Source organism: Mirounga leonina, unplaced genomic scaffold (assembly GCF_011800145.1).
Source record: "Mirounga leonina isolate KUSES-001 unplaced genomic scaffold, KU_Mleo_1.0 Mir_165, whole genome shotgun sequence".
Taxonomy (NCBI): Eukaryota; Metazoa; Chordata; class Mammalia; order Carnivora; family Phocidae; genus Mirounga; species Mirounga leonina.
In genome coordinates, this window is record NW_023270415.1 from 30,251,994 (window position 1) to 30,275,854 (window position 23,861).

At 42.9% G+C, this 23,861-nt stretch overlaps 1 protein-coding gene across 3 annotated transcripts in view; it reads right to left on the reverse strand.

The window, feature by feature from the left end:
* Positions 1 to 10,941: 10,941 nt before the first annotated feature.
* PAG1 (phosphoprotein membrane anchor with glycosphingolipid microdomains 1) overlaps positions 10,942 to 23,861 on the reverse strand; it is a 139,106-nt gene continuing 126,186 nt past the window's right edge. For all 3 annotated transcript variants that reach the window (XM_035011421.1, XM_035011422.1, XM_035011423.1), the window contains 4 exons: positions 22,494 to 22,590; positions 20,179 to 20,780; positions 16,758 to 16,817; positions 10,942 to 12,432 (listed from right to left, as the gene is read on the reverse strand). In XM_035011421.1, coding sequence (XP_034867312.1) covers positions 12,064 to 12,432; positions 16,758 to 16,817; positions 20,179 to 20,780; positions 22,494 to 22,590 — 1,128 coding nt within the window. In that variant the 3' untranslated portion in view covers positions 10,942 to 12,063. The remainder of the gene's footprint in view (positions 12,433 to 16,757; positions 16,818 to 20,178; positions 20,781 to 22,493; positions 22,591 to 23,861) is intronic.

The following is a 23,861-nucleotide window of genomic DNA, read 5'->3' on the forward strand; positions in this document are numbered from 1 at the left end:
AACTGAGTATTTAAGGGTATTTAACTCAGGGTTTTTTGGGGGGGATTTAAGGGTTGTTTTGGAGATTAAATAAGCTAATGCAATTAAATGCATATAGAATTATATCTGATAAGTTGCAAGTTTGTACTATTACTCTGTTCTTTATCTCTCTAATCAATCTGAAATTTATTTTCATTTATGGTGTAAGTTGGGAATCCAATGTTCTGTTATTTTTCATATGGAAAACTAATTGTCACTGAGTCCTTGTTTATATTTTTTCAGTGGTTTCTCTTTGCTCCTGGAATCACAGTACAATTCCTTATCTTAATCTACTTTGCTGTAGAGGACCTGGCCCCCACCTGCTTTCCAGACATCCCTTTTCACTACTCAACATTGCTGTGGTATTGCCGCCCTTGCCTTCTTTGTGGTCCTGGAATATACTGACCTCTTTTCCTCCCCAGGGCCTTTGCACTTGCTCTTTTCTCCTCTTGGAATGTTTTCCTCCCCCAGGTTTTATATGGCTGCTCTGGGTCATTCAGGCCTTCCCTGCCCACCCAATAGAAAACATATCATCCCCTCCCACTCCCACCTTCCCACCCAAACCTAGGCATGATTTCATTACCATTTTACTTACCTCATTCCATCTTATTTATTTTCTTTATCACATTTGTGATCTGAAATTTGTTTGGATAAGTCATTTCTTTTCTTCCCCCGCTGAAATGTAAGCTTCATTGGAACAGCAGGCCTTGCCTGGGTTTTTTTTGTTTTAAAGATTTTATTTATTTATTTGAGACAGAGAGAATGAGAGAGAGAGAGAGCACATGAGAGGGGGGAGGGTCAGAGGGAGAAGCAGGCTCCCCGCTGAGCGGGGAGCCCGATGCAGGACTCGATCCAGGGACTCCATGATCATGACCTGAGCCAAAGGCAGTCGCTTAACAACTGAGCCAGCCAGGCACCCTCTGCTTTAATATTTTTTTTAAGATTTTCTTTATTTATTTGACAGAGAGAGAGCAGGACAGCACAGGCAGGGGAAGCAGCAGAGGGAGAGAGAGAAGGAGCCTCTCTGCTGAGCAGAGAGCCCCATGTGGGACTTGATCCCAGGACCCTGCGATCATGACCTGAGCCGAAGGCAGTCGCTCAACCAACTGAGCCACCCAGGCGCCCAGGCCTTGCCTGTTTTATGTACTCCTGTATCCTCAGAAACTAGAATAGTGCCTAGGAAATAGTAGGTACTTAATGATTACTTTATGGGGTAGTCTGTCCTTTTCTTCTGACCAAAACAGGCTTGCTTTTGAGAAGGATTATTCTGCTGAGTGTATGGAAGTTTGATTTGAGGTATCACAGGGATACTTAGGGTGGGAGCTGGCTGGACAAGGGCAAGAATGATGGAGAAAGAGAGATCCAGGAGGCCTGGCAGGCTCTGCTGGTTTATGTCTACTTGTGTGAGAAGAGCTTGGTTTGTTTGGCTTGGCGTCTTGGTGTTGGCTGTGTTCAATGCCTGGCATGCTTTTTCTCTGGCCTATCCTTTTGGTCTCATCTGAACTGTAACCTGTTCAGAGAGGCCTTTCTGGACCCTTGCATCCAGAGCGGATCTCCAGAACTTGGTACCACTGGCTGAGGTATTGAGCTATGAGCACCCTGAGAATTTAAAAACATGTGTGTGTCAAGCATTTCAAGGTAAGCACTGAGGCCATTAAAGTGAGCTCCAACGAGGCAGGAGTTTTTCTTCAATCATCATAGTGTTTCGGCAGCTGGTACACAGTAAGTGCTCAGTAAATATTTTCTTTCTTTTTTTAAAAGATTTTATTTATTTGACAGAGAGAAAGAAAGAGAGAGCGCATGCAAGCACAAGCAGGAAGAGAGGCAGGCAGAGAGAGAAGCAGACCCCCTGCTGAGTGGGGAGCCCGATGCGGGACTCGATCCCAGGACCCTGGGATCATGACCTGAGCTGAACGCAGACGCTTAACCAACTGAGCCACCCAGGCGCCCCTCAGTAAATATTTTCTGAATGAATCATAGAAGATGGTTTTTCTATGGTTTCTTTTGTTTTCCTGTTAACTTGTTTTCTACTTTGAGGTTGCACATTTATTTATTTTTATCCTGGACCCGAGCATTTAGAGCTGTCCGCTTTGAACAACTTGTCTGCTTTGGAAGACAGTTCTGCTGGGTTGTAGTGCTGCTTATCTGCTTGTCAGCCGTTTCCCTTCCTCCCCTGGCCGTTTCCCTTCCTCCCCTGGCCGCTGCTTTTTGAGCTGGTCTCACTTGGAGGCCATGGCTACTTTGTTACTCTGCCATCTCTCCAGAAATTCACAGTCACAGAGCAGGGTGGGGAAGAGCTCAAGGGTAAAATCCTAAGGGCTTGTACATGCTAGTCCAAGACAGGCTCATTGGACTATGGTTGATAGAGAAGAGTGAGAAGTCAAGTCGGATCAAACATTTATTTAGTGCTTGCTGTGTGCAGGAAACTGTGGTATATACCACGGGGGACACTTCAAAGCTAAAATGTGCCCCTAAGGGCACCTGAAGCAGCTGGGAAAGATGCACTGCACTCCAGGATGATCATATTTTGAGATGGCATCAGGACCTACAGATGGAGAAATCTTGGAAACAGATGTGATGCCTGGTAGACAGTTGGCTTTGGAGTACTCGAAGGCCAGCTTTGAGATTTTAAGAATCATCTAGGATGAGAGCAAATATTCGTAATTGTGACCTTAAAGGCACCGTTGGGTCCTGAATCGTTAACAAAAATAAAAAGAATCATAGAGCAGATTTTATTTATAGAAGTAGAAAGACCAATGAACGACTTATTTTTTAAACAATGACAAGAAAGGGTGGACTATGTCATGCTCACCTTAACTAGGGTCCCAGAATTCCCCACTTCCTGTAATGAGTACTTGTTAGATATGGCCTATGGATGTGTCTAGAATTGACAGTGTGCCTCTGACGGGATTGCAAAGACCACTCTAGTCCACAGGTGACGGAGAATCTTCCAAATTGCTCAGCTCTAGAACTTCAGTTTCCTCAGGTAGCGGAAACCTGGTTCTGTGATGCAGAGACTCAAAACAAACTTTTTTTTTGAGAGCGAGCGAGCGAGCGAGCGAGTGCACGCGTGGGTAGGGGGAGAGGCGGAATCTCCAGCAGACTCCCTGCCCAGCGCATAAGCCTGATGTGGGGCTTGGTCTCACAACCGTGAGACCTGAGCTGAAATCAAGAGTCAGACCCTTAACCAACTGAGCCACCCAGGCACCTCTTTTAGCTCTAACCCTCTGCACACAGAGTGGAGTTGGGAGAGGAAATTCTCCCTACATGGTGAGCAATGAAGCAGGGGCTTGAAACCAAGATGGCCGGGCCCTTCCTGCATTTGCCTCCAGGCTGTCATCACTGCCCTGCGTCAGGCATGAGAAAGCAAAGGTGGAGAGGGAGCCGGGCTCCTTTGCCGCAGAGCAGGGTGGGGGCTGGAGGGAAGCAGGCAGGGCCTCGGTGAAGACACAGCAAGCATTTGCCGATGAGGTACAGTCGGCAGGATGCCTCTGTTCCCTCCTTTGCCTCCCCCACCCCCCCAGTACTCCCAGCAGCCTCTCATAGGTTTGTAGTGCCCACGGTGACAATTAAGGGTGGCTGTGGCTCAAGACTGATAGGCAGCAGGTTCCTTAAATCATGAACGATCCTAGGAGCAGTGGGCACAGTAACCTAGAGGGAGGAGTTAGTTCCTTAGAAGGGAACAGATCAGCCCTGCAGAAACTGAGAACAGGGTATGTATCATTGTGCAGATGGGGTGGAGAAGGAGGGAGCAGGGAAAAGGTCCAGAGAGGAGGCCCAGGTTTTGTATGTGTGTGTGTGTGGGGGGGTCTAATAACAGGCAAGGTGTGGGTTTGGGGGTACTTGGAGTTAAAGGGCCAGATGTAAAGGAGTCAGGAGCTTGCCAAAGAAAACCCTTGCTTCTCCTTTTGGCACCAAGGCCAGTCTCCAGTGATCAGGGAAGGGGACAGCCAGGGTCACTGATACAAAACTCTTTGCTCCGAGATTCCTGCTGGGGTTACAGCCCCCTCAGCCATCAAGCAAGTGGGTTTTCCTCATAGGCTGGGGGCATTATTTGCTGTCAGGTTGCCTTTCTTCACAGGAGTGGCTAGCAGTTGGGTAGACATCGGCACAAATTTCCCAGGCTTGTGAGGATGGTCTGCTTGCACTTCCAGAGCATTTAGCAGTTATTTGCTGGGTACCGTGCTCAGTGCCTCATTTAATCCCCAAGACAACCCTGTTAGTAGGTTCTGTACTACTACCCCTCACTTTATATGTGGAAATGGGTATGGAAAAGTCCAACAGCTTCCTCAAAGTCGTAGTGGAGCTGGGACTCAAACTCGGGTCCTTTCCTGCAGTTTGCAATTCTAACCACTACGCCTGGTCATCGGGCACATCCTCCGTCCTGGCACTGTGGCGAGCTGACTGCTAAAATCCCACAACTCTGGTTATGCTCTAAGGCATATACACTAGCATTCTTGACATTCCCAAAAAATTCCCAAATGAATTTTAACAAGCTTTTATATAAAACTGACTTTTATTGCAATTTAAAAAGAACAAAGACAATTTGATAAGTGCCTTTAATTACAATGTACCTGCTATTTACATGTAATTATACTTTTATACACAGCATGATTAAGGTTCATTACATGTAAACTATAAGATATTACAAGTTAAACTCCAACCTTTTGGGAGCATTCAGAATAGAAATACTATGGGCAGAAATACACAGAAAACAAATACCCATTTCAGTTCCTTACGTACCAATACTGGATGAATGATCAAGATTTGGCCACAGAAGAGAATTGTAATTATGTGTTAAATGGAAACTTATTCTTAAGATGACTAACAGTATTGCTATTATTTAAACCCTAAACATAATAACTGGATCATTAAAAACAACACAACTTTAATTTATATAGCACCTTTCTTCCAGAGATAAAGCATTTGTATTTATATTATCTTATTTGTCCCCATAACATCCATATGAGGTAGGCAATGGTTGGTATCATTATCCCCATTTTGCACATGGAGAAACTGAGGCACAGAGTAGTTAAATCATTTGTTCAAGGTCACACAATAAAGTCAATGCTGGAACAGGGACCACAGAGCTGTGAGCTCATCTCTAAATCCAATGCTTCTCTTTAAGTTGTCCTCTCTGAGAATTTAATTCAATACCTTAATTCACTTTTCCAAGAAAAAAATGCATTTTTTTCTCCCATAAAAATTGTTGAAAAACTATACTATAGGCAAGAAACAAGCACTCTGGGGCGGATGATAGGTTGATGACACACTCTTTTAGTGAAGTCTTTTTGTTGGCTTTTTTTTTTTATGAGGAGTTTCTTTTCCCAGTTACAACAAAGTAGGTGTTTAAATGAAACATATTTGAAAGGATGTATCTAGTTACCTATAAATTACAGCTGTAGTAGCCATATTATGCTTTTCATAAACCAGGCTTATTCCTGAGTTTACAAAGAAAATATCTAAAAATAATTTAAATCTTTGAGGTCATCTTTTTCATTTCTACATACTTACTATTTGCTCCTTAAGCAACTCAGGAGTGGTTGACAGGGAGCTGGGATAATACATTTCCCAGAGATGCACACCAACGGAGTGGGGTGGGAAGTCTTGCCCATGCCATTTAGTTCAAATTTTAGGTCTAATCCCTGTCCTGCTCACCAACTCCCTCACCCCCCAATCAAATATGTAGTTGGTACCCCGAAAAATTTTTTAAATGTCAAAATCTGAGGCATAAAGGACTTCTCGAATGCTTGTTGACTTGTACATAGAAGTCAGCTTGTCTGGCATTTTTCACATGCTTCTCCCTAAGAGGCAAGCCCGGCTAACAGTGCTGCCACATTGCTGGGACTCCAGGAGGCAGTCATGGAGTAGCCCGTTGGAATTGTTTCTAGCATGGCTCCAGGAAAAACAAGAAAAGCCTATATTCAAAAAATAAGTGCCAAAAAAAAAAAAAGGCAAGCAGGCTTACAGGATAGGTCATGAACATCATCTCAGATTCATTTATGGGCTTTACATTAAAAATACCTAAAAATGTGTCAAAGGATATTCAGAGACAGACTTGGCTTTTGGTTTTAGCCTCTTCACCTATAGAAGGACAGGGCTGTCTTTCAGGGAAGCCTTTACTACCTAAATGGGATCTAAGATTAATTTTTTTTTCTCCTTCAGTTTAAGAAGGGAAAAAGAAAGTTTGTTTTAAACCGATAGTTTCCAACTTGTTAACAAAACCAAACCAGACATTCCAACCGTGAGTTTGAGTCCTTGCAACAGAACTTAAAGTTCTCTTCCACGGCCCCCTAGTGCCAACCATTCTCATGACGGAGGTGGGGAAGAATGAACATGGTTTAGCAAAGCCCGTGCAAATAACCCAGCATCTGCTTCCCTAGGTGGGCCTGTGGCCTTGTCTCAGCAGCCTGTGACACGGGAAAATGTGAGTTGGGCAGAGCTGTCTGCTCACTGGGTGATGGCGGGGAATGGCTCTGTGATCGCAGGCAGGATGTGTGATCTGTGGGTTGTGTCCACATCGGAAAAAATGTGTGGGAATGTGCCATGAACAGCAGAGCGGCTGGGTGGGGAAGAGGAGCAGGGGGGTGCTGTGCAAAGTCGCAGCAGGAACCGAAGTGAGATGGGGAGAAAGAGTAGCTTCACGTCCCCGTGTTGCAGACTTGCTCCTTAAAAGGCCCAGAGTAAGGCAGGGGAAAACGTTCCAAGATGTTGAAGCCAATAAGAGAGATTTTCAGACTTAAAATGAAGGTTAAAAATTCCGAGTACTGGAAACAATTTTACCACTCTTTTGTGAATTGGACAGTTTGACCGTGACAAAGACCTCCGGAGACAATGAGTCCAAATGCTACTGTCATGGATTATTTTTGAGCAAGAGGAGCACTTTGAAGCTGATCAGGACCACCTAAGAGATAACAGGTCATTTTTTTGAGAAACTATTTTTATGAGGAAAAAATGCATGAACAATGAAATGCAAATTCCTATTTGTTTAGCTATATTTCAAACTTTCCCTGAAAACATGAGGTGCATTAATAATACATATTTAAAAGGTAACATTAAAACTGTTGCCAATCTAACACAGAAGTCTGAGGAATGACCATTTACCAGCCTTTATAATCCATTACATAAGGTGATCTGAGACAACCAGAGTACATTACATTTTTTAAAAATACCCATAGCATATAAATGGTGAGCAAAGAAAAATCTAATTTAAATGCATCAAGATAAATGATTACCAAACTGAATGCTTAAAAAACTGCCCTTTTAATAAAAATTGTAACATTTCTCATTTCATCTGGCATTAAGAGAAATCTGAACTATTTCTTAGTTCAATAAAGAAGAACCTGGAAAAACAATGAATACTTTATAAATATCAGAGACTGGATGTAAACAGACTTAAAAATGAACAGTAAGGGAAAAAACACTTATGAATATTTGTTCTCTTCTGGACCACGGCTTTTTAAATTTACTTCCATAATTTCAGATGAAGACTAATTTAGCATGGTTTCTGGACTGGTCTCTTTAAGTCAAACACGTTCCATGTATGTTCAACTTGTCCAATGCTACTGTCAAGAATAATGTACTTAAGAAAGGTACAACAGAGGCAAGAAAAGACTACCACAGGACAAGGAATATAGATTTCACTGCCAAAAAAAAAAAAAAAAAAAAAGCCATATTTGATATTATAGACACATGTTCCTATTTTTCACATCAGTCACTTATTAACACCAGACATTACACTTTAACTTCCCCCAGTGACACAGTACAATAAGCCCATCAGGATTTCCAGGAAAGAACCATCAGTACCTACTGTGCCTCCAGCAGCCCAGACGAAGCTGGCTGGGGACCAGAAGCCAACACTTCCAGAAGAATGGCATCACTAGATCACACGGACTCCTATTAACGAGTACAAGGAACACTGAAAAAAATGTCATTTACTCATTTACAAAATCCTACTTGAGTCCTGAGCTGCTCCGTGATCATCCACGTCCCCACCTCCGAGCCGTGTTCCGTCCGTCATACTACCTCATCGCTTGCTGGCTCTGCGCTAAACTCTCGTGGCTTCCAAAGAGAAGGAAAGACAAGGCAACCGAGTGATAACAGACCTCTGCTTCTGCCACCCGGTGGGGGGTCACCTTGCTGGGGCTCCATCCTGGCTCACGTGGCTCTTGGTGCTTTCTGCCAGATCTCTTCTTGACATGATCTCTGAGAAGGACACCTATTTACATTTCCTCCTGTCATGTTGAATATGTAATGAGCCACACATATGAAAAAACTACTTTAAGATACCACTGTTTTTCAGCTAAGAGAATTATGGATGCAATTTAGAATCTGAATTTATTAGAAAAATGATATGAGGTAACTTAGGAAGGTTTTCTTGTAATTACTAAATGAAAACTATTGGATAGCTTTTTTTCTATTCTGCTTTTATGACAATAGTCATCACACTAATAGGGTAGACATTGCAAATACATACTAGGATGTATCCTCACTAGTCAGGCACCAGAACAACTTTAGATATGTCGATGTGTGCTTATGTAAATATATATGTATAGTATACATACACACACATGCACAGTTTGTTACTGGTTAAAGTAAATAAATGCTCTAATTGGAAAAAGGAAATCTAATATGAGAAATAGATCTAGTGACATCCTGAGGTTAAATTTTAGTTCTTTATGTGGACTACCTATTGTTAGCACTCAATTAAAATTAACTCTTGGATTTTGAGGGCAGATAAATTAGTAATTACTCTTTTCCCCACAAAGGACAGCAGTACTTTCAAAATCTTTAATAGACCTAATGATGCAGTTTAGTGCAGGACTGGAAAAAAAATGTATGTGGCCCACATATTATAAAAAATTGCTTTCTTCTAGAATTTAAGATTTCCTCAAACATTTCACATAAAACAGGTCATTCTCTCCTGCTGACTGCATTTGAGAAACAGTAAAAGCAGCATAAAAAAATCTTCTAAACTTTCAAAATATCTGACTAAAAGCAAAGATTCTACTTTTAGGCAAGATGAGTTTATAATTCTGACTTATAAAACAAAAAAATTTCCAAAAGCTTATTTTAATTGTGAGATTCCACATAACCTAAATGATAACAATGCATAATAATAGATGTCAAAGTTGAATAGTAAAAATTTTTTTTATAATTACCTTTTGTGCATTTAGCTGAACATGAAACTTTTTTCAAGAAGCCATAGGCTTTTGTCTAACTCAAAGACTAGCACAGATTTTCAATGAATAAAGTAAAAACTGATGACATTTATGAAATACTGTACTATAAGGTCAAAACCATGATGATGCATCAGTAAATATACTTCCATAAGGTACCTAATGATCTCAAGAGCAGAGCCAGCTCCTCAAGTTTACTCTGCTTCTCTCTCCCTCAACCCTCAGGGATTGTGCTATAATTTTTTCTTTTAGGACTTGTACTGGAGGGCCTTCTAGTTTCTTCTAAAATATACTTACAATCCTTTAAATCGCAACTTATTCTTAGCACAGATTCTCAAATCAAGAGAGAGGTTTCAGTGCATATTTTATGGCTATATAATAGCCTTTATTTCGGAACTTCTGGGGGAAATTCTGATAATGAAATTTCAAGATGATAGGACTATAAAGAACTTTTCTCTCTAGAAATGATTTTACTCTTTAGAGATCATATTCACTTCCCTGGCAATAAGTAAAGACATTATGGAAGACAGTAAGACTTTTGAGCGGTCAGGTGCTCATAAAGGACATTATTGCAGCAAGCACAACACTAGGTATGCGATGTGACATGGCCATCAGCAGGAGCTAAAGAAACCCCATGGTGTAAGAGATTGGTGGGTCAAACTCATTCATACTAAGTAAGCAAAGAAAATCACCAGGCAAAAACAGTGCTCACGAAAGATACAAATTCAGAGAGCAAGGACCTTGGCACCTTCCTGGTAACCTTTCCCCCAACCCAACGGTATTCTGCCATCTCCTTCTAGTCAGTGATGATTGTGCTTAGGCTCATGAGGTCTTCATGGGAGAGGCCAGGCTGACTGCAAACTACTGACCACCAAGCAGCTTACCCCGGCAAAGCTGACTTCACAATTGCAGAAATGTATTATGGAGCAGTGACAAAACCCAGCCACGAATGCGAGGGATGGGAAAGGCCTGCCCATGAGCTGGTCCCTACCATTTGCAGGATCCTTCGTCCTCCCGGTCACGTCCTTTGTCAAAAGGAGTGAAAAGTCTGACAAGCTGGAGACGGCACAGCAGTACATGATAATTGCCTCTTTTTTTTTTTTTTTTTAAATCAGTGTAGGCAAGGGTCCCTTGCTATAGCCACACCGCATAATAGCAGGGCCCTTTTCAGACGAAAAGTGAACAAGTTTCCCAATGTCGGCCTTATAAAATTTAAAGAGATGATTAAATTCAAACCAGGCTGAGCTCTTAATAGGAGTTATTTCAGCCACTGATTTTTGTAAAATGAAGGGAAAAAAGAATCCCAATAGGCAATTTGCATTTGCAAGCACTGGATTGCAGAATCCACCACTGTAAATTTTCTTAAAAATGTAGCTAAATCTTAATGGAGTTATAATACCTTCATGAGGTTAATAATGCAGTCATCCCTAGTCCTATTTCATTCTTCATTTTTTTTTTTTACCATTTCAAATATTTCAGTATAGCCCACCACAAATCACTGAAAATGATCATTTATGTTCATTCCACTTATTTCTCTAGTGAGCCAGATGACTTTGACCACGGCTCCAAGTACCATTTGAAAAGCCTTTAAAAACCTTCAATATTTTAAACACTTGATTAGAAAACAGACAACAACTACGTGTAATTACCTAGCTTATGTGCTTTATGGTTTTTTTTTTCAAAATGAGAGTATAAATCATTGTACATAAAATCAAAATAGTTAATATACATTTTTTTCTGGCAGTTTCTAGAAATTAGGCGTTAAACCTAAAACATCTTATAAATTTATATAACAAAAATAAATGTTTACATTTTAATTTTAGATTACCTTAGGGTAGCAGTTCACTTAGGAAATCTCACACGTTGGTGTGGCAGCAGGGGTCATCAGAAATACACATTCAAGTCCACAGCCCTTCAGAGACGGACGCCATGGCTGCCGTCCAAATATGTGGTCTGTGTCCCAACATAGAGATTAAGGCTGTTTCAGAGGAATGAACTCTGGGCTAAAACAAGTATAGAAGTACCACAATATTCATTGAAAATACTCAAAAGGCTCTGAAGAGTTTCACATACTGGGGAGGAGGGGTGTGGGGAGGGAACCGCTTTGACTAGAAAAATAAAATAAAGCATCTAAAAATGACTTCAAGTACTTTGGGAGAGGCTGCTGATGTGGAGTGCCCAAATCAGGAGGAAGGAAGGTCTAAGAAGCTTGGGGGCGGCGGGGGGCAGTCCCAGTCCTGCCCACCTGCAGGGTCCTTTTTTTCCCAGGTGCGGCTCTTGGAAGAGGATTGGGGAGCTGCCAGTGACCAGCAACCACAGCTTCTTACCATCTTCAAACACCGAAGTTGAAGGCAAAGGCCAAGCCTTGTGGGGGAATTTTCTTGGAATGAACCATTAGAAGTCAGAAGATTTCAAGGGGGAAGAAAGCCGTACATTTAAATGTGAGGAGCAGATAGAAAAAAAAAAAAAAGGGGAAGAAAGGCAGAAAAACCTGGCTCTTGGGAATGGCAGTATGTTAGGCAGGTGGAGTCGTGGTTCTTGATGAATGCGGTTCTTCCTTGCAGCTCGACTTTCCTCACTCACAGGGTGAAACCACGGACAGCTGAGATCTTTCCAGAGGGTGAGGGTGCACAAGGGAGATGTGCTTGGGTGTGCAGGGCCCCCCGGCACGCAGGGGCACACTTGGGTGCAGTCAGGTACGTACCTCACTGTTTCCAACCCCGGGAAACAGTCTCCACATCTTCAATTGTCGTCGGATTACTAGAGCAGCATATAAAGTAGGGGTTGATGTCGCTTCTTGTCTTCCACAGAAGAAATGCCCCCCAACCGGCCGATCGTATGTTGCGTGGGTCTGTCTTCTGGGTTGCTAGAGCCTGGTGATATCTCTGCATTGCTGCAAGTCCCCAATGCTCTCATAGTCATTCTCTTTTGGGAAAAGGCCACGTTGGCCGTTGGTCTCTGGGGTGGCCTTATCTTCCTCTCTGTTTAGAGTTTGTATTGCTTCGTAATCAGGCTCGGGCTCCTCGCTGGGTCTTACTGCTGGTGGAAGTGTGCTGACGCTGTTTGGAGTTTTCTCCAAGTCTTTAACAGTAGCGTAGAGATCATTACAGGAAGAGGGGGATCTCTGAGTGGCTCTTTGGATGGAGGTGTAGCTGGACTCCGGTGTTTTAAGAGACTGTCCTGATTTACTCCCTGACTGTCCAGGTTTATTTACTGATGAATACATGGCTGAGATCTAGAAAACAAAGGGTGAATTAAATAAGCTTCAAGTTTGACTTCTCCTTCCCCCTTTATAGTGACAAGTTAGATATTTAGCTCTATAGGCAGGTGTGTGTCCCTTTAAGGTTGTGGGGTTTTTTTGTTTTGCCAATTTTCCCAGCTTTAGTGAGATATCACTGACATATGACTTAGGTAAGTTGAAGGTGTACAACATGGTTATTTGACACATATATATACTGTGAAGTGATTATTGCCAAGGTTAGTTAACTCCTTCATTGCCATAATTACCATTTTTTTGTGTGTGTGGTGATAACATTTAAGATCTACCCTTTCAACTTTCAAGAATGATAGTATACTATTTTTAATTATAGTCACTATCTTCTATATTAGAGCCCCAGAACTTATTCGGCTTATAGCTGGGAGTTTGTACCCTTTGACCAACATGTCCCCATTTCCCCTACTCCCCAAATCCTGGCAACACCATTCTATTTGCTATTTCTGAGTTTGGCTTTTTTAGATTCCACATGTAGGTGAGAACATATAGTATTTGTGTTTCTCTGTCTGACTTATTTCACTTAGCATAATGCTGTCAAGGTCTATCCAAGTTGTCACAAAAGGCAGAATTCCCTTCTTTTTCACGACTGAATAATATTCCTGTGTGTGTGTGTGTGTGTGTGTGTATGTATTGCTATATACAAATGTGTATTTATAATGTGTGTGCGTCTGTGTCTATCTCACATTTTCTTTGTCCATTCATCGGCTGATAAACACTTAGGTTGTTTCCATGTCTTGGCTATTGTGAATAATGCTGCAAAGAACATGAGGGTGAAGATATTGTCTTCAAGACAGTGATTTCATTTCCTTCAGATATAAACCCAGAAGTGGATTCTTTGTTGCCTGTACTAATCCTGGAGTATACTTCTAGAGAACAATTTTATATGGTGTCTTCAACTTTGCAAGTAGACCAGCCATATTGGCACAACTCCGTGAAAACCAGGTTCTCTCTGGGTCTTCTGAGGGGCGTGAGGAGAGCAGGCGGAACAGGAAGTTCAAGAGGCCCCTGGGACCTGACTACAGTGTATCATGTTTTATCCGATTTCTATTATCAGAATGCTATTTCACATGAAAAAGAGCTCTACTGCTTTAAGAAACAAGGGCAGAAAATATGTTAGATGAATGGTTTGCAAAATGTGGGCTTCGAACTGGCAGCAGCAGGATGTGGGAATTTATTAGAAAGGTTAAGTCCTCGGGCTCCATCCCAGAAGCACTGAATCAGAAACTCAGGGGCATGGGGCCCAGCACGCCCACTAAAGTATGAGAACCACCGAATTAGACTCTCTGACCCACTCTTTCCGCATCAAAGTGGTCTGAAAAGTAGGTCCTGGATTCTGGTTGGCAATACACATAGATCTGTAAAAGCCTCATTTTCCATTAATTTTCAACTTCATAGCATATTACTGGTTAAATAGACATTTACAGACAGGGCTAAGTTTTCTTCAGTGGGAAAAATTTATTTTTATTTGCAACCAGCCAACTCAGAAATGAAATTTGGAGACAATTAACTTACAGGGCACTCTTTCCTATGGGAAAAGTGGGCTACTTTCCAGGCACACCTACTCAGTCTTGCTAATCTACCCCATATAACCTCTACTATCAAGAGGGATTTAATTCTCGTTGGTAATGATAGATTAAACATACTGATTAAGAGATTTTTTAAGAGATCTTTTTGAGGGTTATTATTTTATTGTTAGAAATCATGGTTGGAAATAAGTAGAAATATCCTTCATTACCTCTATTTATCTTGGCCATAATCACTGACTGATTCAAAACACCCAGGAAATACATGAACATGCCTACTGACAGATGCTTGGCTTCCCAAGTGCAGAGAGAGATTCTCTTGCTTTCACATATCTCACATACTGTGGATGAAGTTTCCAGCTGGCCTCAAAAGCTTCTCAAGACAGGCCTGCCACGCACACACTAACTGGTCATTTGCATGAGAACTTTCCACTGCAGCCTGGGGGCTCTGTTTTGCCAGGCCTTGACAATCCAAACATTCGGAGCTAGAGAAATAATCTCCGGGAAACTCTTGCCATGTTGCTCTGACCCTTTTAATATTAGGGTATTAATATTAGGAATTATTTAAATTGACATTCTCACCTTAGAGATTTAGTGGAAAAATTACTCTTGAAATGAAGATTTAGAATTTCTTTGAAATTAGGAAGAATTAAAGTAAATCACCTGCTTTTCCTAGTGAGGTGCAAACATATGGAACTGAATATCTAAAAGGTGGTCCAAAGAGATGGTGGTAAATCAGAGATGACAGTGAAGGGGAGTCCGCATACTAGCTACACACTCTTCACCTTCAGGGGGAACATCAAGACGAACACACCTTTACCCACATTGTAACAGTGGGGTTGGCCCCTTTCAGCTTCTCTCCTCAACTCTCTTCCCCACAATGCCTGCCATTAATGCCCCTACTCTTTATAATTACTTGGTTTTCTTGGCCTTTATATTCTTTTTAGAAAGTTACAGGCTCTTTTCATTAACTTGCAACTTCATATTATCTCTGGGCAGGAACCTACTGTGCAGATGATGTCGTAAATTTTAACACTTATAAAAGATTCTCAAGTCTTCTGATATTCTATTTGAGTATTTGCCTTCTAGGACTATTACTTCTATTTTGTAGATAGGTTCCTTTCAAGCCCCCTTGCTATTTAGCTTCACAATTTTTCCCTTTTAAATCTTTCATCTTTTTTATTCAGGCTGTAAATTGTTATTATGTTCTCATAAATTACTCTCTACCTTTTCCCCATTTCTCTTTCTATACGCAACCCTTTCCCCATCATTCTGCGAAACTGGGATAATAGTACTGAAAACTCAGATCTCAGTTTTAGTCTGGACTGTCTAACATTCTATTACATAAATACAGAAATAAGTGACTTCCATAAATTATTTTTTCTAAAACATCTTCCTAAAATGACTATATGTGAATCACAGTTCTTTTAATCTATGTTAAAAATTCATCAGTATACCTAGGTCCTATTTTCTGAAACCACAAACAATGTAAGATTAGAAGAAAAGGAACTTAAAATTTTACTTGTCTCAACATATTTTAAAGGACTGGTTTCCAGATCTCTCATATACTCTACTTTCTTGTCCCAGGTGGGAGGGCTGTGGTGCAGTGTGGACAACAGACGGCTGGGAGAAGGCAAAGGAGCGGCCACAGGCCTGGCAGGAGGGTGCACTGCCTTAGTCCGGGGAGGGGTGGGCACTGTGCCCACGGAGAGAGCGGTGTGAGAAAGAAACCAGGGGAGCTGCAGACAGTGAGGAAATGGGGTGTCTACGATGATGTCCAGGGTTCTGGCTTGTGCGACCAGGTGGAGAGATGGCAGGTCCATTCCTCGGGGCAGGAAACAGAAGCAAGTGGGCAACATTACCTACGGAAAGCTCTTCTGCTCTTTGAACTTCCAATGTGGGATTGTAGTCTATTTCCTATTTTAATACTCCGTGCAAAGTGCGATAGGAGGGGATGTACCTGCATATGTATGTCATTTTTGTACATGTACCAAATTTATCATGCTAGGAATTCCAGACAGAAGCTATATGCAGCTAGATAAATTAAGGTGTTCAGCTCTCTGAGCCTAGCTTGATGTTATATGTGTGTGTGTGTATGTGTGTATGTGTCTGTGTGTGTGTGTGTGTGTGTATATACATATATATGTATGTACATACTGGATTGTATAAGTTTAACGTGTCACTGAGAAATCTAACCGGTGAGTCTTTAGCCCGGTACTTGGGCTCTCTCCCGTTGGCCGCTATGTTTGACTCTTGCGCCAGCCTGGAATTGTACTTCCTGGAGTTACCTGCTCTCGGCCTCCGAAATTCCTCATTAAAACCTTCCTCCTCCATCTCCCAGGCTGGATTAAATTCCCTATACCCACCCGTTCCAATTTCCTGTATTTTCCAACCCATGATTAATTTCCTTACAGGTGATCTTCCTGACTGCTCAACTAAATCTCTCATACTTAAATTTCTCTCTTCTCATTCTATTTTCTCCCCTCCTCTATTTTTTTTTTTTTTTCTGATGCTTCTTTCCTACTTAGTTTCTTTTACTTAGGTGACCTGTTCATCCTGTCTTCCTTCTTGTCTTACCATCTGCCAGTCACTCTCTCTGAACCATTATAAACCCAACCTCCCCAAACTCTGATCTCCAGACATATGCCAAAGAGAGTATTTTAGCTTTTTCAGAGAAGGGTAATGTGACAGTCATTTATGCAAGGAGAGAAACTCTATTCTTTAGAGCTTTGTGGTTATTTTTTTAAAAGCAACAAAACTCACCTCTTCTTCTGTGAGAGTTGGGTCCTCTTCCCGGGACTTGTACGACAATGAACTAAATCTCTGTGAAAACAAACACAAACCAAGGGAAGGTATAGTTTGATCCAACCTTTCTTTTGCATATGTTTTGACACATCTATCTATAAAGATGTTTTCAAATGATTTTTAGGGAAGAAATTTTTCTACAAAGAAATTATGTCAAGCAACTGAGGATAAACACATAAAAAATCTACTGTGTGACTTTTTCAATACTCAGTAGTATTAAATACCCACTGCTCTTCCTGATCACTGGTGAATTCAACCCTCCAGTGAGTCCTTGATGCTGCTCCCTGTCATACCGCACTTGCTAGTACACCCTGTCCCTGCTCTCCTAGCTGTCCACTCCCCACTTTCTTCTCTTTCCCCAGACTCCAACACCTTCTTAACCCATCCTTTCCTAGCTGGTGACCTTGAGAAAACTGAAGAAATCAGAAGACATGTCCATGAACTTGTACCCCACCCTGCCCCCATCTCTGCATTCTTGAATTTTCCTTCCTCCCTGTCACCAAAGAACTCTCTTTAAAGTGACCCCCTCTTTAAAGTGACCCCTTCCTCTTATGCATGAGATCTTGCCCCCTCACATCTGCTCGTGAATATGTGCTCCAGCAAGTCTCCCATTTTGTTTATATCATCATCTTTTCCCTCACTATAAAATCATTCCCACCCACGTGAAACCATGCTGTTAAGTCTCTGATTCTAAAAACAAACAACCCTTCTTCCAGTTCCATCTAATGCCTCATCCCTTTATAGCAAAACCTCCTAAAAGAGTTGTCTAAAAAAGTCGCTCACATAATTTTTCTTTTCCTATTCTCTCTCTCAATCCATTTCAGACAAGTTTCTGCCTCTGACACTCCAAGGACACCAATATCCACTGTGTAACCAACAGGACTCCTGGTCAATCCTCAGCCCTCACTTTCTGATCCATCGCTGTATTTGCCATAGTGGCCACTCCTCTGTCCCTGGACCTTCTTTACTTGGCTTCCAGGACACCGAACTTTCCTGTTTTTCTTTCCTATTTTGGTGTCCTCTGCTGGTTCCTTTTCTTTCCCAGACCTGTGCCCTGGGAACTCTTCTAGATGCCATTTCCACTCATCCAATGACCTCATCTAGTGTCATAGCTTTAAGAAAAACTTTCGGCTGAGGACCTCCAAGTGTACAAAAGTAGCCCAGGCCCTTTCTTATAAGGCTGCTCATTTATCAAGCTACTCTCTGCTGCGTCTACTCAGATATCCAGCATGTGTCTCCAACAAAACACGTCTAGCACTGAATACCCGGTCTTCTCCAAAAACTTGCCTGCCTGCAGTCCTCTCCATTTCAGTTAAGGGTGATGCCATCTTTCCGGTGGCTCAGGCCAAACCTGGGACTCATCATTATCTTTTCTTTCTTTCATTACACATCTGGTCCACCGACAGAACTCCTGGCTCTAGTTTAGCATCTCCCATTACTTCCACCTTGTTCCAAGCCACCATCCATCCTCTCTTGTCTGGTTTGTGAGAATGGCCACCTGATTGGTCTCCTTGCCCTACCCTGGACAGTTGAATTTTATACTATAGTCAGAGCGATCTTTTCCAAACCTAGAGTAATCCATTCTTCTGCTCAAGATTTTCTAATGACCCCTTTTTAATTCAGATTATGAGTAGAGGCCACACAGGATTGGGCCTCTGGTTACCTTTCTACTACTCTTATCCTGCTCTTCCCTCTCCAGCTACACCTGTCCCCCCCTCTTCCCTGGATAGGCCGGGCAAGCTCCAGCCTCAGCACCTTCACACTGCCCCTTCCCCCGCTCCATCTGCTCTTCCCCAACTTTCTCATCTCCTTGAACATGTCATTCAGATGCCGTCTTCACAGTAGGCATACCCTGATCACTGATTCACAATTGTACTCCCACTCTACTTTCCTAATCATTATTCTGTTCTGATTTTTCCCTATAAACCTTAAAACCTTCGAAAATACCATATACTTATGTGCATATTTATGTCTCTCTCCCCCCACTAAAATGTAAGCTCCACGGGGGGCAGGAATTTTTGTTCATTTATATGTTTTGGTCACCAGTGTATTCTCAGCCCCTAGAAGGCTGTGTGGCATATAGGTGGTGCTCACTAAAATCTTCTTGTGAATGAATGAAAAAATGAATGAATATTAAATGTTTCAAGTTCTCTGAATTGCTTAAAATTTAATTAGGATTATCTATAACGGATGTGATGGGTTATCATTCTTGTATTACTACAGAAAGGTAATCTGATTCCCAGATGGGTATTTCCAGACTCTAATGTGATATCTAGAGATATCACTGGTAGCGGTTAGACAATTGGCCTTCTTATCTTTCAAGTCCTTTTAAGTAAAAAAGCCTTAACTGCTTTAGGCACAATGAACTTTACATTAATTATCTTTGGTTATATGCAGGGCAAAACGTTAGACTGCACTTTTGCATTTTATGACTCGGTTCATAAACACCTGTATTGAGGCTCTCAATAGCTGATTTCATGGGTAATATGAAAAGTCGAAATGCATTCAGAGAATACCACAAAGAATGACTTACTTGGTATAACCTATATAACCATAGCCAGGATGCACATTTTGATCATGAACTCCAGATCCTTTTTAAGGCTACTATTGACTGACCTACTTATCCTTCCTACCAAAACCTGAGATGAGAACCTTGCTTTTTCCCGTGTAGAGAATAGAAATTAGATAGTAGTTGCATAAGAAGACTGGGCCTAGTTAAATTCCAAGGAGATCCTGACTACAGGAGATGTGAATTTCAGGCTATTGTGGCTCCCACGTCAGGCTGCCAGAAACAGAAGGCTCAGGCATTGTTAATACATTTTAGAGCTTTGTTGATTATCTAAACTTAAGAGTTACAGGCTATTGTTTTGAAATTGTCACAAAATAAAATCTTTTACTTGATTTATATAAAAGTCTGCATAGAATCAGATAGACTCACAGTGGCACCTGTGAGTCTGTTCTCTCCGTGTGTATTCCTGTGCTCTGATTTCTGGGATCCCGGAAGGGTAAACATCACGCTGCTGCTTGAGCAGCAATGAGCAGAAGAGGCTAAATGTGTGGCAAAGAGTCAGTCTCCATTTAATTCCTGATCTTCAAAATGAAGAAAATACTTGGCCCCAATTAGACATGATGTAAAAACTGGAAAATATCCAAGTTAGGTGCCAACAGAGAAATATTTTACAAGCATGCATTTTCTGTATTTTATTATTTGGAGGGGGGAAAAAGTCAAACACAGCTTATGCTAAAACAGCTTTCATCATTCAACGAACCTGAAAGTGTTTGTATGTATTTCCCAGAACAATGTGCCAGTAAAAGCCCCAGGAGGAGCTAGATTCCCAATCATGACAAAAGCACATGAAAGACAACCACGAGAGCCCACCTTGTTGGTTTCGCTGGTCCCCTCTGTGGCTCCTTCCTCTGCTCTCTTGCTCTCTTCCTTCTCCTGAAGGTTTTCATTTTCATCCAGAAGTTTAACGGGGACAGGTGGTGGGGCTTCCTCTTCCAGATCGCAAGAATTTCCAAGAACAGTCTCTGCGTTAACGCTCTGTCGACACTTTTTGTTTCTGTCCACTGATGCATATTCAGCGAAGTCCGCTTGGGGGGCTTGGGGCCCAGGAAGCTCTTTCAGAGTGGAAGTCGACTTTGACCTGCTGCTGTGGCCCTTCCCTGGGTTCACGGCTGCTGCCACCTCCCTAATTTCTTTCACAGTTTCATACAAGCAGTCCTCCACCATATTTTCTTGGGAGGAACTATCCTTGAGCACTTCATACGGCCCTTCCGTCCCTAGGCCCTGGACCCCGTCCACGCTCCTCGCATTGAGCATCGTGTCCACTGCGCTGTCAGGGGGAATTCTGGGCAGTTCCCGGCTCTGATGACATTTTGGCTTCCCCGTGCTGTCCTGGGAGTCCAGCAGATCCGAAGCTGAGGTCTGGACCTCCTCATAATGTTGCATGGAGGTCAGAGTACTGTCTTCTGAAAGAACTAAAGTGGCAGAAGTATGAAAAACGGAGAAAGACAATTCCTTAAATAATTATTACAGTGAATGGATAATGCAAAGTTAAGTTAAATCAAGGTGCTTGCTTTTTATTTGACTCTAAACTGCACATTACAGACGATATGATTGTTGATATTTCAACCACAGCTGAAACTATGTAATAGCCAGCTATTACATCTTTCCAATACACACATTTAATAAACTGACTTGGCTATAAATTTGGTTCACAGTTACTTTCATTGCTTATTAATGGGATTGCTTATTGATGAGTTGCTTAAGAAGCAGTGTGTCTAATGTGACCAGAGGTCGGACTCCGTGAGAGGCTGGGCACCAAAAGGGGGGTGGGGACACGCAGGTGGCCACCCTCCCTGGCCTTACTGGCCGCCTCCTGTTTGGAGGGAATAACTGTAACCATCCCCCTTTCAATGGTCACTTTTGTTTGGCAGACATGATGGAAACAGTGGGGCAAAAGTGTACCCTCAACCGCAAGTACAAAGGGACAGTACGCCCGTGCCTCTTTAAAGGTCTTCCTTCCATCTCGCCGCCCCTTTCCCTTTCCATTTCTACCTCAAATTAGAAAATCAAATGTGAAATTCTTAGATTTCCACTGAAATGCACTGTGGGAAACCATTCAGTCATCCCTTTATCAAATGCTTATTGAGGGCCTACTATGTGCCAGAGACCATTAAAGTGCTGGAGATACATCAACAAAGCCTAGCCCTGCCCTTCTGATACTTAACATTGTAGCCAACAGTTATTAAATGACTGTTGCTCCATTTTATAGTCTTTATATATAAGTATGAAAAGTGTAAGTACATACGTATAAATGTGTACTTAAATATATATCTACGTTCATGCATATATTTATCTTATATACTTTCTATATAATATATAGTCCTTACATATTATATATAGTCCTGCTATGTGTATGTACGTGTGTGTTTATAACAAGGTTTTTAATCTTTTTTTTTACTGGCTAGACTGGGCTTCTGTAAGACCCCTGGAGCCCAGGCCCGTGTCTAACCCAGTGGTAGGCACCACTATGTGCGTACTTAGTCATCCCAGAGGTGCAGATGAGTGATGAGCTGACCCTGAGATGGGAGAGCAGCCTGAGTTACCCAGGGGGGCCCGATGCAATCATGAGGGTCCTTTTAAGTGACAGAGGAGGCGGGAGAGTTGGGGAGAGAGGGGGAGATGGAGGGAAAGGCTAGCAGCCAAGAAATGCAGGCAGCCTCAAGAAGCTGAAACGGGAAGGAAATGGATTCCCCCTGGAGCCTTGAGGAGGAAATGGAGCGCTGCTGGTACTCTTGACTTTAGGGCTGTGCGTGAATGCATTTCTGTTGCTCTGCGGCACCACCGAGTTTGTGGTAACTGGCTGAAGCAGGAATGTGCCGTTGTTTCTTCACCGGGAAGTTGTAACAGGAGCTGTCCTACAGGCAGTAATACTACTTCTAACAACAGTGATCTTACTGGGTAGTTGTAAGGATGAGTTAGGATACAAATCTTAGAGCAATGGCACAGAGAAACCAGTTAATAAATACTAGCTTTTCATCCAAATGAGCTGTTCTGTGCTAAAACGGGTAGGAATACCAAGAGTGAGCAGGAACGCATTGCCTAGGTTTTGAGCTACGGATTTTGAAATGACTTCTGTCTCAGGTGACGAGGCCTGCGTGGAAAGCTGGTCCCTTCGCAGAACCTACCGTCGCCATTGGTGAGGATCCCGTTGTGCTCGCTGCCGGCAGGCGCGTCTGTGGCCAGGCTAGTTACCGAATGGCTGAACATCTCCTTGTCGGAAGGCTGCGAAGCAAACACACACGAGGCATCAATCAGGCTGTAGGCAGAGGACAGCAGCCCTGGCTTTGTCTAAAAATTAAAACAGCAACAACAGAAACCCAAACCCGCTTAAACTCAGTGATACCAAGCAACCGTGAGTTGCTCTGCCGTGCTGGTCACATCTGGAGTCCCAGCAGCAATCAGCGCCTGGTGGTCAGTGCATCGGATCACGTACAGAAACACGTCCGTCATGCTGCACCGCTCTACTGGACAGAGTTGTCCCGGACTCTCAGGACCCTGGGAATCTTACAAGACCGTCGGCAGGGCTTTCTACCTGGTGCTCTACAAGTGGGCTACAGGTAGGGCACGAGGGATCAGTCCCCTTAGCTCAAGGTGAAAAGGGGACCAAGAGCCCCGGTGCTGGTCAGAATTGCCTCCAGCAGACAGCAGGTTCATTGTTTGTACCACAGGTGCTATAAGATGCTGTTCTTAAAGGCATGCCAGGCCAGGAAAAACATGCCACCTGAAGGGAAGACGAGAAGGTCATTGATTTCTGAGACTGTTTCATAAGCAGCCAGGTCTCTGCTTCAGGATTCACAAGAACAGCCATATGTTAACTAGCAGGTTTGCAAACTTATTGTCACAAAGTCAGGATGCCTGGAGGGAAGAAGAGCAGTGAAGGTTTCCCTGTTGGGCTCGAATGTGGAGATAGGACATGGAATAGGGCGCCAGGCTGAGCTACAGCTACACGTAGTCACGAAGGAAGTTGGTAGCTCACGGGTTTCTTTAAATGCCCAGCTGGTTCCCTGTGGCGGTCTGAATCACTGCTGATGCGACCTGTTCCCACATCCTTCTCACAGGAGACGCAGCGTGCGTGACCCCGGACGCCACACCTGGACCATGTGCCGGGAGTCCACATGGAAAGTTCCGATTTAAACAGCTCCAGAAGCGTGGCCAGTTGGCTTCCTAAATTCTCTAACTTCTTACTGGGAACCAAATAATCACAGCAACTAGCTCACGCTGTGTCATGAACCCTTCCTGCGAGTCTGCTGTGTCGGCGTAATGCTGCTCCTGACTCAAGAGTGCCAGGAGGTGGGGCATCGCGTTAGGGTGCCAGGAACGAATGGCGCAGAGGCTCATAGCACAGAAGGGTCCCACCCGGACAGGAGTCAGGGGTGAAGGGGGAAGGCCTCAGGCAGGCTTATGACAGCATCACAACCTGCTGAAGTAGCATAATCGGTCTTGGCCACTACGTCTACTCTCAGCTTCCGGGACAGAGGGCCCGCAGGGGAGCC